Genomic DNA, 23,705 nt, shown 5'->3' with positions numbered 1-23,705 from the left:
AATCGGAAACAGACTCCAGGCTCTGAGCCATCAGCCCAGAGCCCGACGCGGGCTCGAACTCACGGACCGCGAGATCGTGACCTGGCTGAAGTCGGACGCTTAACCGACTGCGCCACCCAGGCGCCCCAACACATACTATGCTTTAATGAGTTGCCCTGATGACTCCCCTGTACCCCATTACCACTCTTGGTGTTCATTCACTATAGTCTGAGGAAGACCTGTTCTAACTCTTAGCTCTTGTAGAGCGGTGTATATTCTCTCCTTTTCTGAGGGACCAGTCATATCTTCATTCTTTTTGTAAAAATGCCTCAACATTTCTGTTTTCCTTATGGCAAGTATTCTCATTTTTTAGTACTGTGACGTAAGTCTGATGAAATACACATTTCAGTGAATTTTGGGAAGAAGGACATGTACCACGTGCCCTCTTCAAATGCAAATTTTTAAATACTCTTCAAGTTTTTATTCTTTTTCTTCAGATGTTTCACTAGCTGGAATTCTGCATGAGTGCTCATGTGTGTGCATACACACATGCACATCAGTTGTACTAATGAGCGGACTGGCAGGATTTTATCATGTGTTTTGTGTCTCCTTTCGTATTTTCCTTGGCAGTTGGGAAAGTACAAATTTTCATGGTTGTTATACACTGTTTTTCTATATTGATGCTCTATGAAGTTCATTTCAAACATTAATCATCAAGAAATCAAATAAGTTCTTGAATGTTTAATGAGCCCAGTTTAATAATCGGTCATGAGACTTGAAATACTTTCAGGTTAAATGCTTTTGTACTTATAGAAAAGAATTTAATGGCAGAGTTCAAAGATTTGATTTTTTTCTTTTTTTCCTAGTTTTACTTAAATATAATTGACATCTTATATTGGTTTAGGGTATACAACATAATGACTTAATATATGCATATATTGCAAAATGATTACCACAATAAATTTAGTTAACATTCATCACCTTAGGTAGTTAGAATGTTTTTCTTGTATAAGAACTTTTAATATTCATTCTCTTTAACAAATTTCAAATATATGATACAGTATTGTTAACTATAGTCACCATACTGTTCATTACATCACAGAACTTATATTTTTTTCTTTTTTATTCTATGCTTATAAGACCATTTTAGTAATGTGTATGAAGCTTTAGTCAGATTAAGAGAAAAATATTTTAAATCTTTCTTTTTCAGCAAAGAATCGCGGGATTGCCATTCCAGTGGATTTGGACAGCCAAGTGAATACTCTTTTCCTGAAGAGCCATTCTAATATGGTGCAGAGAGCAGCTATGGGTTGGAGACTATCTGCTCGCTCTGGACCACGTTTTAAGGAAGCTCTTGGAGGGCCTGCTTGGGATTATAGAAACATCATTGAAAAGTTACAGGTACAATAATAGCATGCAATGGCTTACTATTTTCTAAATTATAATTTTTAATATATGTAGTAACACAAATAAAATATGGTTAGAAATGTCAAATTCTAATTGGGGACCAGGCTTTACTTTACAATTCTCTACCAATACTACTCTTTTCAATTTTTATTAATGTTTGTTTATTTATTTATTTATTTATTTATTTATTTATTTATTTATTTATTAATAGAATTTGTTGTCAAGTTGGCTAACGCACAGTGTATACAGTGTGCTTTTGGCTTTGGGGGTATCTTTATTTGTTTTTGAGAGAGAGAGAGAGACAGAGCATGAGCATGGGTGGGGAGACACAGAATCCAAAGCAGGCTCCAGGCTTTGAGCTGTCAGCACAGAGCCCAACACGGGGGTTTGAACTCACAAACCGTGAGATCATGACCTGAGCTGAAGTCGGACACTTAACCAACTGAGCCACTCAGGCGCCCAATACTATTCTTTTTAAAAACAAAGCTCCTATGTAAAAGTTGTTTAGTTATTATTATTTTTTTTAATATATGAAATTTATTGTCAAATTGGTTTCCATACAACACCCAGTGCTCATCCCAAAAGGTGCCCTCCTCAATACCCATCACCCACCCTCTGTTTAGTTATTTTTAGTGAGTATGTATTACTTAATGTGTTTGATAGTGTAGTAATGAGTTGTAATATCAAAACAATACCATAATAATAAGATTTGGTGAAATAAGTTACCATAAATTCTCATGTAATAAATTAAATATTCATAACCTTGTTTCAGTTTATCTCTTAGTATTCTCTTCTAGTCCTATTGGTGAAAATGATGTAACCACCTTTAGTCCCAAATTTTTTACATAGTATCCCAATCCTGTGTTTGGCCTGGACATTCTGGGGACATCAAGTAAAGAGAGACATTACATTCATTTACTCAGGCTGCCGTCACAAAATACCACAGACTGGGTGGTTTAAGCAACAGAAATTTATTTTATCATAGTTCTGGAGCTAGAAGCCCAAGTTCAAGGTGTTGGCCCAAGTTCAAGGTTTCTTTCCTTCTGAATCCCCTCTCCTTGACCGGGTGGCCACCTGGTCACTGTGTCTTCCTGTGGTCATTCTTCTGTGTGCGTACATGTCTGTATCCTAATCGCTTCTTGTTGTAAGGACATCAGTCATATTGGATTAAAGCCTACCCATATGAATTCATTTTACCTTAATTACCTCTTTAAAGGCCCTATATACAATAATAGTCACATTCTGAAGTACTTCAACATATGAGTTTTGTTAGGGAGACACAATTCAACCCATAACAGAAATCTTCCCACCCACATAATTGTAGACGATTTCATGGAGTCAATTAGGGTATGGTTTAAGGAAATTGTTTGGCTTGGAGAATAGTCAAGACATGAACTGGAATAAATATTGCAAGAGGTCACATGTAGAATAATTGGTAGAGGTCCAGAGTTTTAATAGCTGAGTGTTATATGTGATTAAAAAGACAAGTTAGACTCAGTATGAAAAGCTTGAAGGCTATGAGTCATTAAAAATTTGGTGGAAATGAAATTGTAAGTGATTAAACAGTTACTAGTTTTCAGGAAAGAATTATCAGGAAGAGACTAGAAGAGGACAGATTAGTTAAGAATCACTAAATATCTCAGCCAGGTGGCGGTATGAATGAAATGAAGAAAAAGGCCTTGCATCCAATAATGAAAGCAGGGTCAGCAGACCTGGTGGCTCCTAGATGGAGATAAGAGAGAGACAGTGAGAGGCATATAAGAGGCACTGCTGTTTGGAAACCGGGTGATATTATTAAGACTTTTTATTGTAGCAGGGAAGGAAAGAATACAGTAAAAGGAGGTTGGCTATGTTCATTGATAATATGCTGAATCACATTAACAGATTGTGAAATGTATGGGAAATTAAGTCTATATTTGGAGATATTAGTTGGAGCAAGGACAGCAGATGGTGTTGCTAAAAGAGAGAATATAGTGATAGGAAAAACAAAGAACATCTTGTAAGAGGCCAGGGTGGCAGAATGGCCAAGTAAGAGAGACAAATGGCAGGGTCAAAAAGGAGAGGAGTCAGGTTCGTGAGAGCCAAATGAGTAGAACGTTTCAGAGAGAGATGGACAGAAGTGTTAGCCAGCATAGAGAAGGAGTGCCTTGGACTTCTTTTGGAACACTCACTGGCATTCATTAAATAAATATGTCTTTGGTGAAAACAATACCTACCAGCTACTGTGTGCTGGAGATAGAGCTGTGGGCTCTGTGCTCTCATGGAAGGTCTGTCCTCACCCATTACATGGATGCTTTAATGTTAGGTAATTAAAACTATGAGGGGCACCTGGGTGCCTCTGTCAGCTCAGCATCTGACTCTTGATCTTGGCTCAGGGCATGATCTCAAGGTTCATGAGATAGAGCCCCACGTTGGGCTCTGCAGTGACAACAAGGAGCCTGCTTGGAATTCTTCCTCTCCCTCTCTCTCTGCCCCTCCACCACTCATGTGTACGCACACATGTGCTCTCTCTCTCTCTCTCAAAATAAATAAATAAACATTAAAAAAATGCTATGAATAAAATAAAGCATGGTAACAACATGGTGAAGAAATACTGGGAGAAAGATCTTTTAAAAGGGAACTCTACTCTGTTGAGGTGACATTTGAATTGAGATTCGAATTAATGAAGAGGAATAATCTATTCGAAGATTTGAAGACAGAGATTTTTATTGGTAGAAAATAGTAAATTCAAACGTATTTAGACCGGAATGAATTTGGCAGTTTTGAGGAACCAAGAGAAGCCCATTGGGGTGGAAGTATAGTGAGCAAAGGAAGAGAGGATTATGAAATTAGGAACTCAGTCATGTAGAGACTTGCTTGGTAAGGCATTTGGATTTTATTCTAAGTGAGATGGCAAATCATTGGAGATTTTTCAGTAGAGGATAAGCATGACATGATTTACTTACTGGATTTTGAGAGATAAATAGATTATAGGGTCCAGACATGGAAGCAGTGAGTCTCTTGCATTAATTCAGGCAAAGGATGATGGCAGTGTGGCAAAGGATGTGGCAGTGTGGATAGTGACAGTAGTGAAGAGAGGTAGATGAATTTTGGATATGTTTGGTTGTAAGGCCAGCAGGACTTGGTAGATGGGTGGATGAGTTGTGGGGTGTTGGAAAGAATAGAGGATATGATGTGATTGAATCATTTGCTAAGATAGGAATGGGAGAATTACAATCAGGGATTCTTTTGGGGGGATTTTAAGTGCGAGATACCTGTTTACATATCCACGTGGGTTTGTCAAACAGGCAGTTGAATAGGAGTCCAGAGTGGACATCTTGGCAAGATGTCCATGCAGGAAATATAAATGTGGGATGTTCAAGCATATATAGGATATTAAAACCATGGACTTGGATGAGATCCCTCATAAGAAACGACCAGGAGCTACTGGGAGTTGGCGGTGGAAAATAGAGAGTATGATGTCACAGAAGCCAAGAGCAGAAAGTGTTTGACAGAGTAGAAGCAAGTGTGTAAAATGCTTAGCAGTGGTTGGGTAAGATGAGGACAGCAAAATAAACACTGGGTTTATTAATAGGGTGATGATTGCAGCTAACTGGTACTCCACAGTAATGATTACAAACATGTATCAAGGAATAAAAAGAGGCCAGTATGTGTTAGAGGAGGTTCTACATACTTACCTTTAATTCTCCCGGCAAACCCATGTGATTGGGACTATAATTATCTCGACTTTTAATATGGGGGAATAACAAGTTAGAGAGATTACATATTGGCCCATGATCAAAATAAACGATGAAGACATAATTCACATCATAGGAACCTGAGCACAATTTGTTTAGTAAATAAAATGAAGAGGCGTAATCTGAAAAATAGGCACCTTTTAGTGACATTTTATTAAATATGGTTATAGTTGATAAGCAGATTTTCTTCCCACCTTATATAATATCTAGTTTCCGATTTATGTTATTTCCTTCCTGGTAGTTTCTTTTACCTGTCGTCAGAATTTTCTCAGAAAGCTTATTAGAATAGTTGAAGTAGAAATGGTCATTTTTGCTAAAAAGGAAACAAAGAATCCAGCAAGAATTAACTCCCGAAACCTAGACATAAGAAATGAAGAGAGGTGGTACCCCTATCTGTGCTGCTATAGCTGAAAGTAACAAAAAGCAATTGACACCAGTTTTCTGCTTAACAAAATATGTCACAGGTATGGGTGAAATTACTCCTGAAACCATCATTACACTATATGTTCACTAACTTGGAATTAAATAAAAATAAATAAATAAAAGGAAAAATAATATTGCTTTATGTGAGAAGATTTTTTTTTTTGTCTTTTAACACAGTTATTTTAAAAACAAAAAAGGGATGTGTTAGTCATTAAAGAATGTTCAGTAAATTGTCATTGCCCACAGACCATTTTAGAAACATGTCGGTGCGAATGCATTCAGCTATAATTAACACGATTTTAACTAAAAGTGGCTTAAACAATAAAAAAAAAATACATCATTCCACATAGCAAGGAATCTGGAGTTGGGACTCTTCCTGCATTGGTTAATTTAGTAGCTCGATAGATCCAGGCACTGACACCGTTGGTCTGTTGGCTTTCAGCTTAAGGCTGGTTTCCAAGGGTCTTATGAGGGCTGCCTCACATTTTGGGTTCACATTCTCAAGCTGTCTTGAGAGCCTTAGGTAGTTTCCAAAGAGTATGCCCCTTCCTCCCCTAACACACACCACCGTCTCTGCTTAGCAAGCCTCACCCGATGTCCTGTTAGCCAGGACTGTGTCACATAATCATGCTTAGACTAATCACTGGGAGGGGAACTGGAATGACCATTATTGGCTTATACTAATCAACCATGACCCTAGGCTGAGGGGCCTCATCTCCCTGAGGACGTTGCTCCCTAATTGAGAAACAACATGGGAATTCTGTTAGCAAGAAGGATGAAGAAAAGCTCTTGGTTAGGTGACCAGTAATGTCTATCAAAAAATGTAATTTGAGGGGCACTTGGGTGGCTCAGTCAGTTGAGTGTCTTTTGATTTGGGCTCGGGTCATGATCTCATGGTCGTTGGATCACGCCCCACGTCAGGCTCTGCACTGGGCATGGAGACTGCTTGAGATTCTCTCCCTCCTTCTCCCTTTGCCCTTCTCCCTGCCTGTGTGCTCTCTCTCTAGAAAAATTGAAAAAAAAAAGTAATTTGAAATAGTATTAAATGTCATCAAATCCCCGTGAAGTGCTAATACTGCTTCAAATATCATATCAAGGAATTTCCCTGTTGGAAGATATGGTTAGTTCCAGATGATCAGAAACACATAGAGAATCTTTTTATTTTTTAGCTGTTCCTCAAAAAATATCCCACTTTAGCCTAATTTGCTGAATACCTACCGGGTCTCTGTTAAAATCCTAGATACTATAGGGCTCATCACAGTGGCTTTACTGACTTTTCACTTTGTATATATATCCTTAGAAATCATCTACCTACCCACCCTTCTCTTATCTTGTAAATGAAAAAGGTGGCCCAAGCAGTACTCATATAGAAAAGCAGACTGTACTTAAAGCACAGACTTTTGATGCCATGGGAAGGTAGGGTGCATCTCTGAAATTCCAAGTCTCATTTCTGGTTAGTATTCTTAGGCCTGTCATATCTTAAAAGTATGAAGTCTGATTTAGATCTTCACATGGGTTCTCTTGTGCTTTATTTCTCAGGATGTCGTGGCCTCCTTGGAACAACAGTTCAGCCCAATGATGCAGGCTGAGTTCTCGGTGTTGGTTGATGTGTTGTATAGTCCAGAACTACTGTTCCCTGAGGGGAGTGATGCAAGAATAAGATGTGGTGCTTTCATGTCCAAGTAAGTGTGTACAATCTGAGATTCTGCTTGTGTTACCAAACTAAGACGGCCTCTAACACATTTCTGCTTTTTACTCTGCTGGTACATAATGATAGTCCACAGAGTACGTGAAAGGTCTGAAATATATGTTAAAATATACTTCCAAAATAATTAACTTGATTCAATTGAAATTTCTCTTTGATGAAGGTCAAGTTATATTTTGCTGAAATTTCCTGAAAATGAAATGTGTCATTATTGGGCACAAAATTTCACATGCAATTGTTTTTTTGGTTCTAATTCCTCGCTATAACCATATGGGGTAACCTTCCAAAAGATTCCTGTTTCAGGTCACTTATTTTCTTTAACAGAGAGGAAGGAAGGGGAACTAGCATTTATTGAGGTCTTACTGTGTGCATCGTTGTCCTCCGTGTGCTTACCTCTTGTATCATCTATCTGCACGAACACTCTGAGAGATTGACGACTCAGCCTCATTTTAGTGGTGAGAAGGCTGAGGCATGCTTCCTTCAGATGAAGAGCTGTGACGTCTCGGCCCAGCACTCGGCCATGCTGCCTTGATCTTCCTCATCTGCAGCCCTCTCACTTACTTGTTTCTCTCAGCATTTTTTGTGGAATTGTCAGATCTAGTATAGCTGATGTGTTTATCCTAGAATATTTCCATTTTTGTGGTAAATGAGCAATTCTCAAGGAAGAGCTGCAAGTTCTGACAGAAAATGTAACCAGCTCCAGAAAAAAAAGAGACATATCATAATGCTGAGGGCGCTCATTGAATAATTCACTCACGACGGCCTGTCAGGTGTACTTGGTCTGCTTGGGAAGAGTATTTTGATGGACAGTCAGAGGAGGCTGCCAATCCCTTGACCATTATCCATCACAGCTAATTCCTGTGTCATTGAGGACATTGCTCAAAGAGGTCTCAAAACCCCCTCTGTTGACTGTGATGCACTGAGGCAGAAATGGAAGGACTGGGGGACACAAGAAGTGTGTTCTTGCTTTTTCCAATTAAAGCTGGGATTTGCAGAGAGAAAACAAGATATGGGATGAGAAGAACTGACTACAGGAATCATGTTGAATGGGTGGTATTTCTGTATTATGGCCTGAATCATGGATTCTTGGCTCTAGACCCTCCCTGTCTTATAGGGACTGGAAAGAATGTGTTTGTCTGGACACTTGCCAGTCTCCTAACAAGAATTTTTAAATGAAGAGGTCCAGAGTATCTGCAAAACTGATGACTGTGGAAGCCATTAGAAAAAAAATTCAGTAGAGATATTGGGTAGTAATTCAATATAAAAAATAGGGCCTTTGGGAAATATCCTTTACCTCCTGTGAATGTATATCAATGCATAGAATATTAATTAGAAAGTGGGTAATAAAAATATAAAAAATAAAAAGTGGGTAATAAATGAGAATTTTAACTCCAGGAAATTAATATGATACTACAGATATATCCCAGAGGGTTGATAATCTAGAACAGGACTGGCAACCACTGGCTTCAGGGTACACTGGTCCTTTTGATCATTTTTACAAATAAAGTTTTTGAAACATAGCTACACACTTTCATTTACATATTGTCTGTGTGGCTATCATACCAGTGTCAGCTGGTGGCCACAGAGGTTGTATATACGGCCCACACAGCCTAATCGTTTACTCTTTGGCTCTTGAGGAAAAAAGTTGGCTGGCTCAGTGTCAAGAATGAGGCTGTCAATACAATAGTTACGAACTACACATAGCTATTCAAGTTAAAATTTAAGTTAATAAAAATGAAAATAAAATATTCAGTTCCTCAGTCACATTTGCCACATTTTAAGTGCTTAATAGCCATATGTAGCTAGTAGCCAACAAATTTATAGCACAGATACGCAACATTTCAATTATTGCAGAAAATGTTATGTTGGATGGCACCAGTCTAGATCTTAAAGATATACATCTATGAAAAGATGATATAAAGTTAACTCAAAATGCCAAAAAAATATTGACCTGTGCTGCAAATGTGCTGAAAGCAAATGCGTTGCAACACCAGGTATCTAAAAGGAGAGAAACAGAGCAAAATAATAGTGGGAACATATTACAGATAATACACCGAGATGGGAAAAAAATGTCACATACTTTAGTGGTTAGAGAAGAGATTTTTGTGTTATTATGATTTTAGTATGGCCAGCGACTTGGGGATATCTGTTTTCTGCTCTAGTGATTATCCTACCCTTTTCCTAACTCTGTGAAGAACCAAGGGTTTTATTTGCAAGGATATCTAATGAAATTAGAATCCAACTTTATTAATAGCTATGCAAGAGCCCTTGTATTACTGTGCAGACCTCTCTGGTAAAGCTTAGCTAGAAAATACAGCTTAGGTCCAAGGCCTTAGTGGGGCTTCTGACTTGCTCAAATGAATTTCATTCTTGGAACATGTTGACTCAGATGGGTCTGCTGGAGAATGTGAGGGATAGATCCCAGGAAAGAACCCAAATGCACATGTCTATTTTGTCATATGGAGAGAGAAGAGAATAAAGAGAGAACAGGTCAATGTGGGTGTTAACCTTTAAGGCATCTGGTTACAATATTCAAATCACCACTTACTCCTCCCTTATGAAGGATAATCTCAGTGTTTATCACACTGTGGGATGTGTTTCACTTATGAGTTTAAAAATTAATTTAGAAAGAGAGGCAGCCACTAATTTAAAAAATGAATTAGGGGAAGATATAAAAATCAGAGTTCATCTCATATAGTAAAAGTAACTTTTGTGTTAGTTTAATACACCTGTATTTATATGGTGAGTTGTTTCATGAAATTTATTTTTGCATAGATCATAGAAAAAAATATTAGAAGGCCATGGATTTTACTCAACCAAACATTATGTAATGGGCAAATACCTTGTATAAACCCCTAGAAGATGGTATTCACCCTTATGCTTGCTATTTGCAAATCGTTAGTAAATTAAGTATTTATCTAAGAGGAGTTAAAGAAAATTAAAATAGTCTGAGAGAAAAAAATAAAAAGAAATTGACAATGCCCACCAAAACTATTTTAATGGATTCAAAGACTACTACGTGAAAGAAAAGACCAAATAACAGAAGTTTCAGGAAGGCAGATATTTTCCTTGCAAGAGAACTCTAGAGTTATTCTGCCTGCTGAGCCTGACCACGTGGATCTAGAACACCTTGTCTGAGTTCACATGTCTAAGAGGAAATCACTTTTCCTTTCCTGCATGCTATTCCTTCAGCATGACCTAGGTATCATTGAAAAGTATTGCTGTCCATCTGTTCACCCAGTCTATAAATTTCAGGTGTCTATGATCTGCCCTTCCTCCTCCTCTTCTTCTATTTCCCATTTGTCATTACTTACCAAGTCCTGGCTATTTTTTTTCTCTATTACTTCTTGCATCATAACCCCATCACATGCCCTGTTCACCCCTGGCCTTGTTCTCACTCTTCCATGTTGTCTTTCACATGTGGGCAGGGCCATTCAGGTCCTTGATAATGGTGGTTCCCTATTTTCTATAGAGTAAAGTCCACTGTTTAGCATAACATTCCCAGTTGCTTCTTTTCAGATTGCATGTCTTACCCTGTCTTCCTTCATGTCTTCATGTGTCACCTGGAAGTTGGAGTACTTACCATTTCCTGGACATGATGGTCAGCTTTCTGCCTCTGCCCTTTGTTCATATTGTGCCCTTTGGAAGGATGCCTCCCCTCCCCACCCTTCTCTGCCAGGTGAAATCTTCATTGTTAGAAGTTACTCTTCACTGAAACCTCTGATCAGCCCTAGGAAACTCCCCCAACAGAATGTAATCATTTCTTTGTCTAGTTTATGGTATTTGTCATTACCTGTGTTGTAACACTTATCATATCATATAGAGGTGGCTGTGTGGGGACTCTCTTCACAGTAACTCTGAGACTCAAGAGATTAGTAAATGCATGGTGTCACCACAGAATGGTGCTTCAGAATCTTGGCTCTGTAGTCAGATGGACGTGGGTCTATTTCCAGATCCCACTACTTAATGATTGTGTAACTGCAGGCAAGTTGCTTTATCTCTCTGGACCTCTGTTTTCTCTTGAGCCCGATAATAGAACGTGTAGCATTGTTGTGAGGGTGAACTGAGAGAATCCATGGGAAGTCCTCGTACTTCACCTTGACGCCTGATAACCACTTACTAGGTATTATCTAGTGAAAGCTCACTTTTCCTCAGGGTTTCCCCATGGTACTCCTGTTATGTCACTGAAATGGGACCATTACATTATGTTTGACATCATTTTGTTTTTCTAGGAAGACATATCTCACAGGGTCATTGTAGGAACCAGCTTTTTAAGAGTTATATATGTTAAACTATAAATAGTGATTATAAACATTTTGCTTGGTTTTGAGTTCTTGAGGATGGTATATAGCTGTGATCCTCAAACTCTTCTCCTGAGAGGACACCAGTGCAAAGGTTACCACTACAAAATTAGAGTTTTTGCCCAAATTATAGTAAAATAGTCAATGGAGGGGCACCTGGGTGGCTCAATCAGTTGAGCATCTGACTCTTGATTTTAGCTCAGGTCATGATCCCAGGGTCATGGGATTGAGCCCTGCATCAGGATCCATGTTAAACATGGAGCCTACTTAAGGTTCTCTCTCCCTCTCTCTCCCTCTCTCTCTCTCTCTCTCCCTCTGCTCCTCTCCTGTCCCTCTCTAAAATAAAAAAATAAAAAATAAATAAATGGATAGACTGTCTTGATGTTACTTTGTTGTTGTTTTCTGCTTCTAATTACAAAACCGCCGATTTCTACCAAGTCCTAGCAGTGAAAAATAGCACATTATTATTATTAATGCAAACTGGAAAGCAGCCCATTATGCTAAGGTTGCAGTGTTGTATACTGCTACAGCACCTGTATCATTAAGGTAACACAGTACAGAGAAAATAATATAGTACAACATAATGAAATGTAATATGCTACAAATACTCATATTTCTCTGCTACTCAAATTGCTTTAGTTCATACGATGGGATTAAACATCATCAGTGTCTCATTGTCTTTTAGAGTATTGTGTCCCACTAAAAGTACGCTACTTGAATAAATTTAAAAGCACTGAGATATACCACCTATAAAACAAAGGATGGTTTGTAATACAAAGTTTATGAGCTTAAGTGTAATTTTAAAAGTTTTTAAAATAGGTATCTTGTTTACTTTATATTTTCAAATAATAGTGTGATGTTTTTTTCCCTCTAGTATATGTTAGTATATAGCTCAAAGAGAAATCACTGTTGTATTTAAGGTTTCATGTTTTGCTTTCAGGTTGATTAATCATACAAAGAAACTGATGGAGAAGGAAGAAAAGTTGTGCATTAAAATTCTCCAGACTTTACGAGAAATGCTAGAGAAGAAAGACAGCTTTGTGGAAGAGGTAATATGGTTTTAATGTTTAGTATTTGAAAATCAAGTAAAATTTCTAGAATACTGTAACCAATGAATTACACAGGCTATGATATGATTGCTTGTATTACGTACTGATGGCATGTGTACTTAGATGAATTAGATAATCTCAGTTTTTATGGCATTCATCTTTCGTGTCTGCTTTGAATTGAGAAAAAAAACAACTAAGATTAGAATGGCTAAGTATTTGGGTTATTTGTTTTATTATATTTTATCTTGAATATGTGTATTTTTCTCATGTAGACCAATGACCTTTTTTACAATGAACAACTGAGATTCATGATTAAAATTTCGTATAAAGTTCTGCGGAGTATTGAAATGGCCCATGCACTTGGGCACATGTTGATCTTTTATTGTAAATAATTGTCTGTTCCATTTTCTATAATGTTATGCCAGGTATTATAAAATAATACTATTTTTTATAAGCGAAATAGTATGTTTCTATTCTTACCTGTATTAAGTATTGCACAAATGATTCTCAGGGAGTAGAACTTAGAGATAATAATTGTCATTTTGTTATTAAAAATGACAGCTCAGGTGCTCATTAGGAGATAGCTAGCAGCATGTTTAATACCCAAGGTGATACACTTAAGTATAAAATATAAATCCAGGGGAGGTTTTTTTTTTTTTTTTTTAAGCTAGCTACCTATACCTATAACTCTTAGGTATCAAACAAAATGTGTACATGTTCCTTAATAACTTTTGGTATGATTCCATAAATACTCATCATCTGATATATTTAAAATTGGAAGAATTTATTTATTAATTTATGTATATGCTAATTCCATAAAGATCATACGGTAGTTTTTTGTTGTTGTTGTTGTCGTTTTTAACTTAATCCATAGAAAATAAATGTAATGGCATCTTGGGTATTCATTGAAGGGGTATAACTTCAAAATACTGCATTTGAATCAGAGGCTTGCTGTATACCCAAAATGATTCTTGCTTTGCATTAATTCTCTTCATCATTTCATCTATCTTTGGGAAGCAAATTATGGAAATAAAGGTTGTTAGTGCTATTTTGGCAAATGCTTCTATGACCTAGACCTCAAGAAAAATGCTCATAGGTCTGAGTTTTTGGCACACTTGTAAAAAATGGTAAATTTCAGACTTCCTTGTTGTCTTTTTCCAGTTCCTTAAAATATTGCTGTAGATGGTTTGATTTTGACTGAAGTACTAGGTCCTAAATAGAAAAATGGGGTCAATATAAATTTTTGACAGAGGAGTGAGGTTTACGGTAATAGTAACTTGTGGTTAACAGGAGATACATGATAAGAGTTGCACTTTTATGTAACAGATTATTATTGAACTATTCTCAAGGAAAATAAGAAAGAAATCAAAGAAGATTTTACTTTGACTAGTCAAGAGTATTTGAGTGTATCTCCCAAACCACCCTAGAATAAATCATGCTGGCGCCTGTTCCTCCTTTCCATTCCCACTGCTCTCACTGGTTCAGGCTTTCACTATCCCTTGCCTACAAGACTCCAGTAGTCTGCCTCTCTGAGACAGAGCCGGAAGGGAGGCAGAGATGCTGTTTGCAAAAGTCCAAGAGGCGCCATTGACATGATATTATGTGAATGGCACCACCAGGACATAGCCTTTAGGGAAGAGTTAAGATGAGAAAGGCTAGTTGGGCTTATTCACTCAGTCATTTAACACATACACTGTGAGCCATATTAAATACTGGTTATTGTGCCTGGTCACTGGAGATAAGGAGATGAGTGACACAGCTTGCCAAGAGCCACTGCACATGCCACAGCTCACATGCTAGACGACTCCTGGAAGAGTCTGCAGAGATCATAAAAGCCTTTCAGAAACTTTCAGGGGCTCTGCACTGCTTTCATATTCCAGACTCTCTCTTATGTCCCTAGTGCTTTCTCCCCCCCCCCCCCCTTCCTCATCCATTTACCTCCAGAAATCTGTGTTAATGTGTGCCTGACATGTCCCTCAGGCTTATCCTGCACTGAACATTTGGAATCATGTATTGCTAAGATCCAGACAAACCTCAATAACTCCTAGTGATATTTTTGTGGAGGAGCTCTGATGGGTGGTACTTAAGTTGTTCCAGTCAGTGACGATGACTTTCTCAATAGAATTACCAAAATACATTGTGCCTCTCTTTTATGACACTTCAGGCTATTTCTGAGTATGTAGCCCAAGTATTTATAAATAATGTCATTGAGACCGGGAGAGAGGTTATGTGATTTGCCTGAGGTCACACAGCAACTTCCAGACCAGGACTTAAATTAGTTCAATTATTCGTGTCAGTGGAGGGGAGTTAAATGATTCACCACTCTGGGTGAAATGACTCTCGCGATAGATTCAGAAAATGATCAAAACTATTATTTTACACTCATTGTGTGCTCTCAGAAAAAAAAAAAAGCCTGATTATCAGTAGCAGGATCATAGGCTGTTTTCATGATTGTATTAGTTTTCCATTTACCAAAAATTTAGTGGTTTAAAATCACACAAGTTTATTACCTTATAGTTTGGGAGGTCAAAAGCCTGAAATCAAGGTATTGGCAGGGATACATTCTATCTGGAGACTGTAAGGGAGAATTTCTTTCTTTGCCTTTTCTAGTTTCTAGAGCCTCCTGCATTCCTTGGCTTGTGACTCAGTCCTCCATCTTCAAAGCCAGCAACGTTGCATCTTCCAACCTCCCCGGCCCCCAACCACCACCACGTGCTCTCTCTCAGACACACTCACTCCATTGTCATATCTCCTTCTCTTACTCTGACCCTTCTGCCTCCCTCTTATACTTAGGCTTATATCGGACCCACCTAGATAATCCAGTATACTCCCCCTATCTTAAGATTCTTAATCACATCTGCAAAATCCTCTTGCCACGTAGCATATTCACTGGTTCTGGAGGTTAGGACATAGACACATTTGTGGAGGGCCACCATTCACTATATCACAATGATTCTTTTACTGACAGTGAGAAATGACATGTAGTATGTAGATGGAATGTTTACTTGTGGCTGATTAAAATTTCTGGGTAGGACAGTATAAATGTAAATGAATGTAACAAAAAATGCTTTGAATTTATAGCCCTTTGCTGTTTTCAAAGTATTTTAAAATACTTTGCTACCTTTGGACAGGAAATACGTGGGGCTGGTGGGTTATCTCCACATATGTAATGTGGAGACACTCGGAATGGTGTGAAGTCACAGAAGGTACCTAATATCTTGTCTAATATCTGGATTTCTACCATCAACTGTTTTTCTACTATCTGTGTATCAAAGCATTTCCAAAAGATCTCTCAGAAGTCAAAACAGCAAATTCATACCAGGGTTTTTCACACTAGCTATCCTAATACAGGTTTCCTCTGCTATCCCAAAGTGGAATGTTCTCTAAAACCTTTCATAGGCCAAAATGGTGTAAAACAAATAAGCGATTACAATTAATTAATCGATTTTAAATGTTTATTTATTTTCAGACAGACAGAGAGAGAGAGAGAGAGAGAGAGAGAGAGAGAGAGCAGAAGAGGGGCAGAAAAAAAAAGGGAGAGAGAGATTCCCCCACAGGCTCAACACTCAGTATAGAGCCCAACGCGGGGCTCAGTCTCACAATCTTGAGATCATGACCTGAGCCGAAATCAAGAGTCAGATGCTGAACTGACCGAGCCACCCAGGCACCCCTGCACCATTAATTTATATGGAAATTTTTTATGCATTCCTAGGCCTAAAATATAGTCTCTCTAAGGCTTTTCTAGTACCTCAGGGCACACCTTGCTAATGAATGCACAGAATAAATAAAAACAAAGCACAGGTGCTCACAGACACAACTCAAAATTCTGGTGACTTCATGTTGCGATGCTGAGTGTGGTTCCCAGGGAAGGAGCTTGGTGGGGCCATTCCCACTGCTTGAGGTCCCTGCTGCCTCTATAAGAGCTGTCCAGCTCTCCGGCAAAGCAAATGTTGAATGCCTTTTTTGCTTTTGCCTTTTGTTGTAGAAGTGAAAATCTTCAGAATTCTTTCAGTTAGCAAAAACAGGTACTAATATAGGTCTTTTATAAATGCGAAGTGATGTGCCATGAACTTGCAAAAAGTGCAGGGATACATTTGAGACTCCATCTGTTTAAGTTTAAAACCTTAAAAAAAAAATCACCATTTACATTTATGTTTCTTTGGTCTCTGATATCCGAAGTTGTGTCTGTTTGTGTAGCTGATAAAATTAAAATAAAATAGAACAATGAAGCACAAATTTACTTCATGGTTGAGTTTGATGCCCTTTGAAGCAATTTCCAATTTTAAGATCTCAGTTTTCTGATTTTATTTGCCTTCTCTGTATGATATATTTAAAACAATTTTTTAAAATGTTTATTTACTTTTGAGAGAGGAAGAGAGACAGAGCACGAGTGGGGAAGGGGCAGAGAGAGAGTGAGACACAGAATCTGAAGCAGGCTCCAGACTCTGAGCTGTCAGCAGAGAGCCTGATGTGGGGCTTGAACTCATGAACTATGAGATCATACCCGAACCAAAAGTGAATGCTTAACCGACTGAGCCACCTAGGCGCCCCAATTCTCTGTATGATATATTAAGTAGAATTATCATGTAATTACATTTTATGTGGTATTTAGTCAATTATTTAAAAACATTTATAATTTATAATACTATGATTGCAATTCCTAGATGAATTTTACTTAATATTCTTCCTTGTTTCATGTTTCTTAGTTTGTGCCAAAAATTTGAGAAATATGATGGGCAATAGCTTGAAGATTTCCAATTGACTATTATAAGTAGAGGAAAATGTAATTTTCTGTTATGTGTGTCTCTGTGTGAATCATCTAGTGATCATACATGTACCATATGTTATAGTATAAATTATAGTACTTATTTTTATTGAATGATAAAACATGAAAATTATATATAAAAAGTCCTTAAAGGGAAAAATTACTAGAGTTTTATAAAAATTCCATGTAAGTATTGTTTGTTTAGGTGATTCTGGTAGGAAAGCAAAAAACAAATTACAAAGGATATAATTCTAACAACCTTGAAATCCCTTTGGGATTGGTCATGTTTGGAAGCATTTTACAGGTAACTACAGCTGGTATATTTATTTGCATTAAAAAATATGTAGGGGTGCGTGAGTGGCTCAGTTGGTTCAACATCCAACTTGTTTTTTTCTCAGGTCATGATCTCACAGTTTGTGGCTTCAAGCCCTGCATCAGGCTCAGTGCTGACAGTGTGGAGCCTACTTAGGAGTCTTTCTCTGCCCCTCCCCCACTCACACGGGCATTCTCTCTCTCTCTCTCTCTCTCTCTCTCTCTCTCTCTCTCAAAATAAATAAATAAAACATTTAAAAAATAAAAATGTATGTTGACAATCTGGGGAGAGAAGCAAGAGAAGGAATGTTTTAAAATGGCTTTAGGGCAGTGAGATTTCAAATGTTCTCTATCCTTTAAGCCATTTTGTCCCACTCTTATCTGTATGACCTCTCTACCACAAAAAAAGACATAACTTGATAGCATATGTGTGCTGTTGAACAGAGCAGTGTAATTATAGCACCACACCATTATTTTGCATATTTTTTAAATGTTTATTTATTTATGTTGGAGGGAGGGGCAGAGAGAGGAAGAGAGAATCCCAAGCAGCCTCCATCTGCTGATAGCACAGAGATTGATGCAAGACTCAATCTCATGAACCATGAGATCATGACCTGAGCCAAAATCGAGTCGGATGCTCAACTGACAGAGCCAGCCAGGTGCCCCTGTTTTATGTATTTAAAGACATTTCAGGGTCTATACCTGAGTAAGCATTTACCTGAGGTGGTAATGGAGATACAAGCTTTTGTGGGTTGGATAGAGGTGAGCTGATGAGGGGGAGCAGGAAACAAGAAGGACTTTGTTCAGAGGATTGGTTTAGTTTAAAGATTTTTTTTCTTCATCTTACACTCTTTAGTATACATGTCCATTAAGATTTATAGAGCATTACAAATTATTCCTCTCATAAAAATATATAAATCATAAATATAGATGTCTATAAGCTCTGATCCTAAATATATAACATGTAGCTTCTGTAGTTTAGAACTGGAAAAGATAACGAGTCCTGAAAGTATTTGCTGTTAGCCTGTGGAACTGGTAAAGTTACTTTACTTAGGCGGCAGTCAGAGAAGTTGGCCTATGTGGAATGCCAGTCATAATTTCCCCTGAGAATATATTGCTAGCTACTCATAAATTACACTGACATACATATAATCTACAGGACAACAAAGATATTTTAGACAAATTCAATATTCTTAAAATGTTCAGGTTAAAATGCCAGTATCCTTGGAATTAATAGAAACTTCCTCTATAATAGCTATGGAGTGGTTTTAACCACTGGCTTTTATAAATGGGAGCAGCCCAGCATTTATCAGGAGCTTACTGTGTATCAGATCCTGTTCCTGATCCTTTATATGTATTATCTTATTTTCATCTTCAAGCCCATGTTATAGGAGGTCCTCTTACCTCCCTTTCACTAGGGAGGAAACAGGTATGGAGGATAAGGTCACACATCCAACAGGCGAAAGAGAGCTGGTAAACCAGCCCAGACATTTTGGCTCCTGAGCTCACACTCTTAATCAGCATATTGGAGCACACAGGTTATATGACTTATAATCATAACCTTTTATTTTCTCAGATATTCAGCTAAATAAAATGAGGTCTTTGATTTTATTCTTGATAAAATTTGCATACATATATACTGGAAAGCATAAGCCTTTTATTCAGTGAGCTGCTAAGGAAGAGGCTTGAGATTTCAGACCAAGTTGATTGGGAACAGTTTATGACACAATAGCTGTGGGGTGTTTCGGGTTTTATTGTTACAGCCCTACAGATCGGTATCAGAGCTCCCCACATCCCACCCTGTGATCATGGTCTGAGTTGTTAGTACCCTGAATATTAGATTTAAAAGTTCTAAACAGTGCTTTATAAGATGACCATCATAGGCAGCCCCTTGCGGAAATGTGGCATTCAACAAACAGCACAGCATCTAATTGAGAGCTGTGATCTTTACCAATGCCCAGGTGGGGTAGGTGGTATTTACACATTGAACAATAATGGCAGATAGTGGCTTCTTGATTTAAAAGTTGGTATCTGGAGTGATATGGAATAAAGGTCTTTAAGAAATGTTGCCTTCAATTATTTTTAAGATATCTTCCATCATTTTTTTTTAACTCTAAAATTTACTGTCAGCTGAGTTAACAAGAATTTATTCTTTCCCTCAGCAGGAAAAAAATCATTGTAACTAATCTTTTATTTCATATTTTGAGGAGCAGCAAAAAAAGAATAAGGAATTATACCAAGGAGCTTACCTCCTACTTCAAATATGCAGACCTGTCAGTCTCGGCAGTAATCACATTGTTGCAAATTTATAAATTGTATCAAGCTACTCTTATCATAAGAGTCTGTGCAGAATCATTCACCTTCTACGCACATACTAATTTTACTCTCTAGCAGGCAAATAAACAAATTTAAGTAGAATTGCTATACAGAGTGCACAATAGCTTAAGAATTTGATAATAACTGTTTTGCTAGGGGAAAATAAATTTCAGTTTTTAGTATCAGCTGTGTTTTGTAGACTTTCTTACTAAATACATTTTAGAGGTGAATGCAACTTTTTTTTGCAATGTTCTAATGCTGTTTTAAACTATGTACATACAAGAAGTGATGTTGCACACATACTATTCTATCTTAATCATTCGTATGTTGGGAGTGTGTGTGTTATTTAAATATAGATAACTAGATGGTTGGAAATATGAAAATATGTTGATGTCTCCTTAAAATAAGAGATCTTTTTAAGAACATAATTAATATACTCTTTCACTTTGGAATCTTGATTATATTTTCATCTAGGCAATGATCATTAAGATGGACATAAAAGCAATAATTGTTTATAGAAATTTACTTCTTTCAATTGCTGAGCTGGCTGGTGACTGGTTAAGCTATGAAATTGCTAAGTTTACCCAATTATAGTCATTATAACCTCATTGTTGCAAAAGTTTATAAAATTCTTTTTTTTTTAATTTTTAAATGTTTATTTATTTTTGAGAGACAGAGCATGAGTGGGGGAGGAGCAGAGAGAGAGGGAGACACAGAATCTGAAGCAGGCTTCAGGCTCTAAGCTGTCAGCACAGAGCCTAATGCAGAGCTCGAACCCACGAACCATGAGATCATGGCCTGAGCCGAAGTCAGATGCTTAACCGACTGAGCCACCCAGGCGCCCCTAAAAAATTTATAAAATTCTTAATTACACCTTGTCTTTACTTTTCTGTTTTAAAATCTGACAGCATTGCCTCAGTAGTTTTTGAGATATGCTGTGATTCTGTAGGGATCAATGACTAAAATATGATGAAAACATTATCAGTACTCAAAATTTAGCCAACCACTCATTGCTTCTAGTAAGTGTAAGACATTTGGTAGTTAATGATTGTAGATGAAAAATGGTATTGTGATTAAAGAAAAGAAAGAAGAACAAAAAGAAAAACACATGAAAATTAATATATTATGAAACTATGATGCTAGTTCTTTCCACCTAAATCTAAGTTAAACAAATTTTCAGGAAGCATTCCATGATTGGTTTCTTATAACTCCATGTTATTCTAGTTTATGAACATTTCAGCTCTTATAATATCCTATCTGTCTTATTAGCATAGAACCTTTATTATCATGCTTTATGAAGGTTTTTTTTCTTTATGTTGTTATTTTAAATAAACTAGAAACTCCTTGATAGGCATATCTATCTTATTCATCTAGCCTATGTATAAGATGTATAAGATGAAGAAATGTCCAGAAGGCCTTGAGTGCTGAGATTCTTTGAGGGTATGGTTGTGTATCTCTCTTCAGTCCCACTCCATTCTCCATAAAGTGTTGTACTTATTGAGGGCAGAGACTGGTGATCTTATTCACTGGGGTATTCCCATTGTCTGGCATTGTTCTCTGCACAGAGTCGTTGCTCAATAAATGTTCATGGACTGACTTATTTGCACATGGTAGCAGTAAATGTTATCGACTACTGCAAGAACAATGCATTGATCTTCACTAGTGGTATCCAAGGAGTAGCTTCTAGAATTATCACTTCAAGTTTCACTTTACATCTCTTTGTAGCCCAGGAAATAGATTTCTTAATAGTTGGCATGCAGAGTTGGGCCAGCAGTGGACAGAGCAATGGCAGAGAGGGCCAATGAGGAGATTATCTTGCAGCAAGCACTATGTTGGAGTGGCTGTGACATCCTTGTTGTTGTCTGACTTGGAAAGCCAAAGGAGGAGTGGATGCAGGGTCCCCAGACCCTGCACAGTAATGATGGAAGCTCAGCCAAGGGAGGCTGGAGCTAAAGAAGGATGACCAGATCTGGAGGCAAGCAAATGGAAGGAAGGCTCCAGCCACTGTGCTTCTCTTTCAGGAAGGGCTGAAAGGGACCCAGAAAGAACTAGCAAGCGACTCAGGCTGCAGAAGAAGCAGGAAAAGCCCCCTGGAAAACCAGGGGAATATGGGAGCAACTGGGGCTCTGGAGAGAGGCTGAGGCCCAGTCATCCAAACTGGGACATTGAGTGAGTTTAGCTAGAGTAATTAGCTGCAATGTCCAGCTGTGATCTCGAGTAGCATCAGGATCTCCTGCCACGGGGAAAGTTGGTATTTGGAGCTGCTCTGTGTTGTTCCTATCATAAGGAAGAAAAGGGACGTAGAAAGGTTGTGGAGCAGATTGGGCCTGATACACGTTACCTTTTCTATCAGTACGTTTATTTCTGGACTCCTATTTGAATAGGTCCTCAGAGACGGTGTGTGTGTGTGTGTGTGTGTGTGTGTGTGTGTGTGTGTGTGTGTGTGTGTAATCTGTATGTGAGGTACTAAAGCTACATTATTATTATTGATGTTGTTGTTACTTAAGTTTGCTGACTGTGCATCTCTAGGGAAGCTATTTGCAAAGCAACAATGTGTGTGCTCTTGGATCCCCACTGTAACTCTCAGAGATAGGAAAGTAATTTTTAATCTCCATTTTATAGGAAGACTAAGGCCCAGAAGGTGCAATGATCTAGTAAGAACCATACTGTTAGTAACTGATGGAACAGGGATGTGAATCAAGGTTTTCTGAGTCTACTCTACATGTGATGCTTCTCCACATGGCAGAGAATTAAGTAATGCTAGGGAAAATCAATTATAACTTAAATTTGCTTTTACCTTTTGAAACCACTATCTGAGGCTTTTACTTCTTTTATAGGAGTTTGAATCTGAGGGCTCAAGAAATCTTAAAATAAAAATATTAAAAAAGGAAATGTATTCTTATCAACTTTTAGGTACATGCTCTAAGTAATAGTAACAGCTAACCCTTGTATGGTGTTTACTATGTTATAAAAGCCAGTTGCTTGCATAAATACTTTACAATGTTACTTCATTTAACTCTCATTAACAACACATTGAGGAAATTGTAGCACAGAAAAGTTAAGGATCTTGATCAAAATCACACAGAAAAAAAGAAAAACGGATGAAAACTGGGCATCTGGCTCCAGGGCTGGTGTTTACCATCACTATGTCAGACTGTCTTCATTCTATCCTGGTATCAATTTGCAAAGCTGTAGGGCCGTCACCCGTGGCTTTCAAAGGAAAATGATTTTCCTGTTTAAAATAACACCCAAAAACCTTAAGATATTTCTTCTTGTGTGTAATGATTTTGAACATCTACTGTTTACTGATTTTTTCAGGGTAGGCTTGGTTTCTGCACATGCTGTCTGGTGCTTGAAAATGAAACAACACACAACATTTTGAATACTTACAGATTGCTCAGCGCAACTGTTGGGTTTCTCTTTACTTAGTTGTTCCTGACCGTTGGCTGAATTTCTAAATAAAATGCAAATTATAGACTATACTAGTTCTTCTGTTCTGGAATAGGGAAAACCAACATGATATGTTAATGAACACAACATAGCACCTTGGTATAATGAGTTGGTGGCACGAAATCCAAATGAGAGCATGTGGACAATTATAATCAGATCAAATACTTTTAATTAATATCAGATAGATGGCGGAATGGTGAAGATAGTGATCAGAGACATTCAGTTAAATTCTGCCCCAAGTATTGCATTGATTTCGCGCTC

At 37.7% G+C, this 23,705-nt stretch overlaps 1 protein-coding gene across 8 annotated transcripts in view; it reads left to right on the top strand.

The window, feature by feature from the left end:
• ITPR2 (inositol 1,4,5-trisphosphate receptor type 2) overlaps positions 1-23,705 on the top strand; it is a 489,277-nt gene that overhangs the window by 252,675 nt on the left and 212,897 nt on the right. For all 8 annotated transcript variants that reach the window (XM_045061584.1, XM_019834732.3, XM_019834731.3 and 5 more), the window contains 3 exons: positions 1,190-1,380; positions 7,086-7,228; positions 12,493-12,601. In XM_045061584.1, the coding sequence (XP_044917519.1) occupies positions 1,190-1,380; positions 7,086-7,228; positions 12,493-12,601 (443 nt within the window). The remainder of the gene's footprint in view (positions 1-1,189; positions 1,381-7,085; positions 7,229-12,492; positions 12,602-23,705) is intronic.

Source organism: Felis catus, chromosome B4, assembly GCF_018350175.1.
Source record: "Felis catus isolate Fca126 chromosome B4, F.catus_Fca126_mat1.0, whole genome shotgun sequence".
In the NCBI taxonomy this organism is placed as follows: Eukaryota; Metazoa; Chordata; class Mammalia; order Carnivora; family Felidae; genus Felis; species Felis catus.
The sequence above is the reverse complement of the archived record's forward strand: the minus strand, read 5'-3'. Positions and strand labels throughout refer to the sequence as shown.